The sequence below is a fragment of the Hylaeus volcanicus genome, chromosome 6 (assembly GCF_026283585.1).
Source record: "Hylaeus volcanicus isolate JK05 chromosome 6, UHH_iyHylVolc1.0_haploid, whole genome shotgun sequence".
NCBI classification, from domain to species: domain Eukaryota; kingdom Metazoa; phylum Arthropoda; class Insecta; order Hymenoptera; family Colletidae; genus Hylaeus; species Hylaeus volcanicus.
Genome location: NC_071981.1, coordinates 14163369 through 14172193, shown reverse-complemented (window position 1 = coordinate 14172193; position 8825 = coordinate 14163369). Strand labels below are relative to the sequence as shown.

The window sequence follows — 8825 nt, the reverse complement described above, 5'->3', positions numbered from 1 at the left end:
GAATATTTTTAAAGGAGTTTCATGTAAGCTGCTCAAATTACTGATTCAAATTTCAATGTATTACTGTATTTTGTCTGTATCAGATGATTAATTTGAATACAACAACAGAATATTTACTCAAGAGGACACCTTGCATCCGAACCCTGCGGGCAGTATCAACTGTACAATAATTAAAAAAAAAAAAAAAAATAAAAATATCATACTAATAATGAATAAAAAGAAACATCCAGGATATTCGAAATCTAGCGAATATAATCCGCGTAGCTCCGTTCATTCTCGAAGCTGTAACCAACTCTGTTGTTCTCTCGATTACACGTCGCATGATTATACACGTTTACACGTACACCCATATTTTTAAGATGTTTTTGTGCATTTATAATGTCGTAATAAAAGTTTCGAATCGTGTCATGAGAATCTTTGTTAGTGTCCTTGCGTCTGAATGCGAATGACGATCTGAATTTGGCGGCGAGTCGCTAAGCGTGCAATGATGCTTAGGTACGAATTATGATTCTAAATTCTTTCAATTAGAGTTAGTTCATTTATTCCAATATAACCTTCTAATAATAGTCTTCGATTGCTATTTCGAATGAGTCTTGGAATTGGTATTAGGTTGATACGTACCTGCACGTTTGCCAAAGTCTTACTAGTTCACACATGCAACGGCAAGGTGGCGCATTGGTCAGTCCTCCAAGTTTCTAAATTTCATATTAAATTTAATATACAATCACAAGCTAAGAAAAAGAACTGCATTTCGTTCAGAAATCTATTAATGCATTCCTCGTGGGAGAGATCTAATAGAAATATCAATTTACCTGTAAAGAGGAATCTGCAATCGATACGTCTCGACAAACAGCAATCGTGGGTACGATTTGCAGCCCTCTGGCGGTAGTCGTCACTCGCGAACGTGTCGCCACATTGGAAGTTTCAACGAAATTGAAACGCGCGTCAGATCTTTTGTATGTTTAACAGTTTTTAATCGCGATTTTACGTCAAAACGGTACACGGAGATCATCGTCGTTGTAATCTTGTCGCGAGTGATTGATCAATCGCGAATAAAGTGTCAAACATTTTCATAATCGCGTGTTTAGTACGAATATCAGACAACGAACACTTACGAACCGTTCCGACTTACGAACCGTTCCGATCCGCGTTCCGCTGGTCCCACGTTATTCGTACCATTTATTACAAACTTGCGAAACTTTTCTTAAATACGCTTAAGTACACAAGCATATTATATAGATAAACGCGAAAAAAATAAATAATACGAAATAATGAAACACGACGAGTGACAGGTATTGGTTAGCTACCTAGACAGATTAAATTGAGAAGCTTCGAGTAATTTCTACGGAACGTGGTATGGACCGACCGACGTTTCTCGCGCGAATTTCCACAGTAGCTTCGTTGCAAGTGTGTTTAGAGCCACGTTGTACGTCGAAGACCGAAAAAACCGTGAAATATCGAGAAAACTGTCGAATATTCGCGATAAACAGAATAGTGAATGTTCCGTAAACAGAAAAGACAAATATTCGATGACGGATGTCGTGTCTTTTCTTTTATATCGGCGAAAAGACGTACAGGCATCGGTATGGGGAATACACCATTGGCTCGAAGGAACGGGGAGCAGGTTCATCGACTGATCGCCGATCAAGAATTGAATTGATATCCCTGGTAGGTACAGAGATACATAAGTGGCTACGGTAGCTTAATATTACGCTAGCGTAACCATTGTTTGTCGAAAACGGCTGGAGCAAAAAGAATTAATTCTTTGGCAAATAATTGGCAAATAAATAGCAAAAAAATATCGTGTTAATTTGGCATTGGCCTTTTGAAATGGCTACGCCAACTTAATATACGTAGTGCTTTCTTTCTTTTCTTCTTCCACGAAAGGTTTCCACGAATATGTCACGCATTTTTTTTACGAATATAAGTCATTTATTTCGTTCGTATTCGGTTTGTACCAGAGTACCTCTATACTATAGTCGATAAAAATTGGCTAAGGCTTTGGACTATCCGGTATATTTGCGATTTCCTCGCGAAACGTTTGATGGTTATATCGATATACAATACACATGCGTGTATACGCGTAACTACATACATAGATGCGTACATGTACGCGCGCGCCGTATACTCGAGCTATGTACAGTTTTAATTAGGATTACCAACTGTCCTTTGTTCGAAATGACAACAATTTTCTCAGCTCTCTGTATCCTCTTTTAGGTCTTTAGGCTGACAAAGGATGCTATATGTAATTTTCAGATAAATTCGTGATATATTTGAGAGTCATGATAAAATAAATTATGGTGAGAATTTCGCGTTTTTTTATTATTTAAGTAGAATAAAAGTAGAGAAGTAGAAAATATTAGATGAGAAAATTAGAACCTATTCGTCTATAACTAATATTAATATTCATATACGATCAGTCCTAGAAGATATTCGTAACCATTATGTCTATTGAAGAAAATCTAAATTAAATGATGCTTTGATGTTTCCAAATAAATGTTTCATTATAAATACGTACATGTGTGAAATTGATTCATGTACATATTTATAATGAAACATTTATTTGAAAATATCAAATTTGCGACTTAACGTAGACAAATTTTTTCAGTAGACATAGAGGCTTCAAATACTTATGGGACTGATTGTATACAGGGTGTCCCAAAAATGTTGTAACATATTAAATGGGGTGATTCGGGAGGTGATTTGAAACAACTTTTTCCTTAGCGAAAATGTTGTCGGAGGCTTCGTTATGAAGATATTAACGGAAAACACTGACCAATCAGAGCGCGCGTATACCGTTGGAGCGGCCGCGGTAGCGAATGAGCGCGGCCGCTTAGCGCGTAAGCCTACGCTCCAGCGGTATACGGGCGCTCTGATTGGTCGGTGTTTTCTGTTAATATCTCCTTAACGAAGCCTCGTACAAAATTTTCGCTAAGGAAAAAGTTGTTTCAAATCACCTCCCGAACCACCCCTTTCAAGGACCTCCAACATTTTTGGGACACCCTGTATAGAGTGAGTGAATAACTATTACCACCTGAAATAACTTTTCATATACTAATATTAAGGGAAACAGTCTCATATAAATATATTAAATTCAAACGGGTCTTGGTTAATAGAAACATTTCAGTTTTTCGATAATCTACAAAAATACATTCGGGATAATGGTTTATATAGTCACTTTCCACTTGTATTATTTCCGTAGAATAAAAAACATCAAATTCTCACCATAACTGATACTGTCATGACTCTACGTACATATTAGAGAAATACGTAAAACAACAGTGGGAGTTTTCTTTTATGCCCCTTCTTCAAATTTTCTCCAGTTGCAACCCTAGTTTCGATAGATAAGATAAAATATAGCAAGTGTAGAAGAAACGCAGGTAAACGATGAGAATAGAAAAAGGTATCACGAGAAAGGTGAAGCGAAGGACACGGAATTGCATGTGCGCGTTATAAAAGGGGGAGAGAGTGTTATAGTAATCTTGAATAAAAGACGCCGCGTTACTTGGTTAGCCGCTCTGGCGAGTCCCGTCTGTCTATATATGTATATACAATTTTTGACGTCCCGTTGATAAGCAAAAGCGTCGTTTGCAATTCTGTGATACGCACAGATGATGCCCTGTAGAGTTCGTGATACTGCCAAATAAAATCGAGGCTAGGTTTAAAAATAATCTTGCCTTTATGCAATTTTGTAATTATTCTAAAACGAAATTTTCCTCTAATTTGCGCAACGAACAGATTAAACTAATGGAGGGCACGGATTCTAATTTCTAGACAGGTTTCAATGGTTTCAAATGGGACATCTTCCGATGTTATTAGTTTTTAATGTATAATGTTTAAACTAATGATTTTTGGACACAAACAAGTCAAAACATTTTTTTTAGAGAACATTAAGCTACATCGATCGGTGTAATCGAAAATACAGTGGATGTAGAAAGTATTCGTACACCGATCAATTTCCAAAAAAACTATGTAAAATTGTAATTGATTAATTTACTTTTTATAAACAATGACGTTCTACATATTCTCGGAAATATCTAGAATAGATAGATTACAAAATAAAAATAGCTATTTATGTAAGTTGCGAAATTAACAAGAAAAAAACCAATTAATCGATAGAAACGTTGAAGCAATAAGTATTCGCACGACTGTTTAATTTTTAAAACTTCGTTAAGAAAAAAAAAGAAATTTACATTAATTTACAAGTATATAATACTTCCTTAAATTATTAGGTATTCGAAGTGGGATCTTTTTCCATTCCTCTATTAGAGCCATTTTTACAAGTACTTTATAGGAAATTTGATGTTCTCTAATTCGTACGGACCAATAAACTAATGTGTTTACGTTACAAACTCTACTATAAATGGTTCGTCATAAGAATCGTACAAATACTTATTGCTTCTATACTTTTATCCACTTTTCACATTTTTTTGTTAACATCACAAATTATATTGACTAGTAAATGTTGTTTGGACTATATCTATCTTAGAGACTTCCGTGAATACGTAAAATATCATTGATTATAAAAAAAGAAGTTAAGAAACTACAATTTCACGCAACAGTTTTTTGGGAAATTAATCGGTGTACGAATACATTCTACACCCACTGTATATGACTCCGTTTAAAACCACGTTATTGACTTTCATAAGTCCTCCACGCGTTCACCGACAAAAAAACCAATAACATCAGAATAAGTCCGACTTGAAACCATTCAAAGTAGTCTACACAAATGTTTGCTATTCGTAATAATATTCACCATAAACCGAGAGGTGGAAATTTCTGATGAACCACGGTGTATATTTTAGAAAAATTGTTCCGTATAAACGACGATAACTGCGAATAGCCTGTCTTTGTTGGGACATCTTGTACGTACACCTATATATCTATCTACACACGCGAAAGAACGTGCTGGAAAAGGTTCGCTTAAACCTATAAGGAGGAAAGGTCGATCGTTGCGCGTTCGATTGAGCGCGCGATTACTCTGGGACGTAGATGCTATGCCGCGAGCCTGCTCATCGGCCGAAATACTGCACGGTGCTCCGGAACCATTCGAGCGTCGAAGAGGATCGCGCGGAGAATTTGCGACGACGCGCAGCTTCCGTGGGCGTCGTGGTTAAAGCGTCGTGTATGCGTGGAAATTCTAGGTCGACACGCGTGGAAACTCTCGGTCGACGCGCGTGTTCACGGTAGAAACGGTGACTAGTAGATTTTCGTCGAGCAGTCCCCCGCGTTCGGTTCGTTCTCCGGGAGCGAAAGAGAAGAGATGGGCAAATTTCTTACTCGGATGAAAATGTCCACAACGAATGAAAGATAAACGATTTCTTACGCGTTGCTCGTCGAATTAAGGGGTTAGTCGCAGTCAGGAAGAGGGAAAACGACATTTCTTTGTGATTTTTTTTGTTTAGTTATTAAATAATAATTTGCATAAGTAACAATTAAGTATATTATAAAGCATGTTTTAAAGAACTAAAAAACATAGGTTTGCGGTGAGCAAGATTTCTCTACACTGGATTACCTGAAAACAAAAACAAAGGTAGATTTCGAAAATAGATTAGTCTAGCGGGTCCCTGATCGAAGGATTTTGGAAAAAATTAATTTAAAACAAGATGGCGTACATTTGAAGTTGATTTTCATTTTTTTCACTAAAATTAAACGATCCAATACAGGGTAAAAAAAAAGTATATAAGAAAATAAAAAATTCTTCGATCAGGGACCCGTTAGTCTAATATATTTTCTAAATCTACCTTTAGTTTTGTTTTCAGGTGCACCAGTTTGAAGAAATCTTGTTCATCGCAAACCAAGTGACGAAATGAATTAACCTTTTTTTAAAACGAAAATTCTTTCGTAGTTCTTTAAAACATACTTTGTAATATGTTTATATTTCATTAATAAAAATTATTATTTAATATCTTAAAAAAAAAACACACAAGAAACTGTCCGTTTCCATTTTCCTGACTGCGACTAACCCCTTAAAACAAAAACTCCAGTTAGATGGTGGAAGATTTTACAATTACTAGTAGACTTTTCAATTCTTTTGACTCTAGTAAGACATAGAAAGTCACGAGCATCAAAAGTATTCGTACCCTTTATGTCTACTGAAGAAATTTGTCTAAATCAAATGGTAAGTCCGATGTTTCCAAATAAATTCATTATAAATATATACATAAATAAACTTTACACATGTACATATTTATAATGAAAAATTTATTTGAACACATCACACCTACCATTTGATTTTACCAAATTTCATCAACAGACGAATATTTGTAGGACTGATTGTATATCCCAGCGTATAAAAAAGGTTGGAAATTGATTTTCTCAATATAGCAGATTTGCGATTCAGCGAGTAAGAGTTAAAAAGTTTGTTTATCCCCCCTTGGTTATTCGATATTTCCGTCTGGATAAGAATTTAAGATTTTACCGTAAAACTCAATAATCCCCGACTTTTTGGTTATTTCTAAATTAACACTTTAACTACTGGCCTATGTAGAAAAAGACTACAACCTAGAAAAGGATTTTTTACATTAGTATAGATCGATGTTATCTAGGCCGATATTAATTTTTACGTGCTATTACTAGGCATATCGAAAGGCCTTTCCTCAAATTAAGCATCTTAAGTAGACAGCCAACATCACAGTTAATAGGTCCTTGTAAGTAGACGATGGAATGAAGGGGGTATCCTGAATTAGAAGGTCTAAAAAAAAGCCGTTCTTCGTGAATTTCTTTAAGATGGAAAAAAAACAATTAATTCTATCCGAACTTTTTATCATATTTTTATACATATTTGGGTAGTCTGTACAAATTTTTTGAACAAGAAATATTCACAAATATACACAATTAAAACCTCCTATCGGCGAGAAAGATGCAGGTCGTAATTTTGGTTTGACTAAAAAAAAAAACCAAAAGAAATTTTCATTTTCATACATTTTTCTTCTACGCGAGCTAAGAAAAACCCGCAAAAATGGTGAAATGTGAAGTTACTGCATGTTTGAAAAAAAAGAACGAGTTCTTTGGTTGAAAAAAGTCACTTTAACTTGATAAAAAAGTTGTTTAAAATTTCTTTTGTATGAAGTTTCTTAGTTCACATAGAAGAAAAATGTATGAAAATGAAAATTTGTTTTGGTTTTTTTTGTGACAAATCAAACTTACGACCCGCATCTTTCCCGCCGATAGGAGGCTTTAATTGTGAAGGTGCTCTACAAATGTGCGTCACGGTCGACTCAATTCGAATATTTCTTGTTGGAAAATTTTGTACAGACTATTCAGATACGTATAAAAATAGGATAAAAATTCACAATAGAATTAATTGTTTTTTTCCATTCTAAAAAAATTCACGAAAAACCGCTTTTTTTAGACCTCCTAATTCAGGATACCCCCTTAAAGTAGGCTCCTGGTAGATAAAGTGTTGTACCCTATCGCTTAAATCGAACGAAGAACTTGTAATTCCCGAAAAATGGTAATTTTCCGAGTCGAGCAGTCCTCGTACCATAATTTCGAATTTTGCCCATCTCTGGTGGCAGAGGACGTCGTTCCGCGACACGAGGAACGTCGTCGACGTCGAGGCGAGTTTTGTCCGTAGACGGGGCGCGAGCACGACGCGTCGACGCGACTGGACGAACACGAAACAAGAATCGGTTTACGCGATCCTCGTCGGCTGATTCGAACTCGAACCGATCAGGGGTAACGCGGGCCGATCGCTGGCGATCCCAGTGACTGGTCCCAACCGGTTCGACACCTGGTCGATTTCCGCCAGTGAGGAAGCTGAATGCCCAGCCTCTTGCACTCATGCGCGTACGCGGTGAACGACTCGCAGTAGCAGTTCTCGCTGGGGCACTCGCACATGTCCTGCAGGCAAGCCTTGTAGTACATGGTAGGGTTCACCTTCTTGTGGCACGCGTCGAAGATCTGCGACCTCAGCCGATTGCACAACCTGCGTCATCGCGACGAATCGCGTTTCTCGTTAGCGGCCGTACCGTTCGGAGAAAGAAAGATCAGTCCTAGAGTTCACTTTTCTTCGATGAAGGCAAATATATATTATACGCGGTCGCGAATAATATTTGAGATTTCGTTGATTTTTTTACTGTTGAATTATCAATACGCTTAACGAAGAATGAACTTATTGTTCTTTGTTCAAAATTGAATCGGCGTTCTCCGAAGTGTTTCACTCCTACGTATCGCCGTCGATACTTTGTTTTAACACGTTGACTGCCAAGCGAATATTCTTGAAAATTTCTGCTAAGATTAAATATTATTTAGACTGTCGGAGTCTAGGTAACGAAACATTTATCGTGGTATTTAGTTTTGTAATTACATCAAAATTCAAGAACTTCATTTAGATTCATCTCCTGTGACGTCTAACTTTCAGAATTAATCTTTCTAGTTCTTGAGTGAAAAACACTGTCACCCATATAATATGGGTGACATGGCGATCAACGTGTTAAAAGTCGAACTGTGGCGACGTGAAACATAAACATTCGGGAGATATCAGAGGACCCTGATTTCCCTCTGGTGTCGAAGGTTTAGTTAGTCGAGTATGAGATCTCGTAACGTACACAACTCTCTAGCCGTCGTGTAAAATAAAATTTATTTCTTTTAAAATATAAATGGTATTAATGATTTCGGTCTCCTATATCCAATATTTACTTTCATGTAATTTAGTCTTCCAGCCTTTGCACAAGCTGGTTAATAATGTCTGACCCAATAGAATTTGCAATTTCTATGAGGACTGATCTTTCTTTTTTCCTGTAATAACGCGATCGTGATTCTCATCATTATCGGTAAATTAAATAAACACACACATAGGACTCTCCTTGGGGATCAATTCT

The 8825-nt window shown here is 36.6% G+C and overlaps 1 protein-coding gene across 1 annotated transcript in view; it reads right to left on the bottom strand.

Annotated features, from left to right (window-relative positions):
- Nucleotides 1–5808: 5808 nt before the first annotated feature.
- LOC128878000 (BMP-binding endothelial regulator protein) overlaps nt 5809–8825 on the bottom strand; it is a 36386-nt gene continuing 33369 nt past the window's right edge. The window contains exon 11 of the mRNA XM_054125741.1: nt 5809–7930. Coding sequence (XP_053981716.1) covers nt 7675–7930 — 256 coding nt within the window. The 3' untranslated portion in view covers nt 5809–7674. The remainder of the gene's footprint in view (nt 7931–8825) is intronic.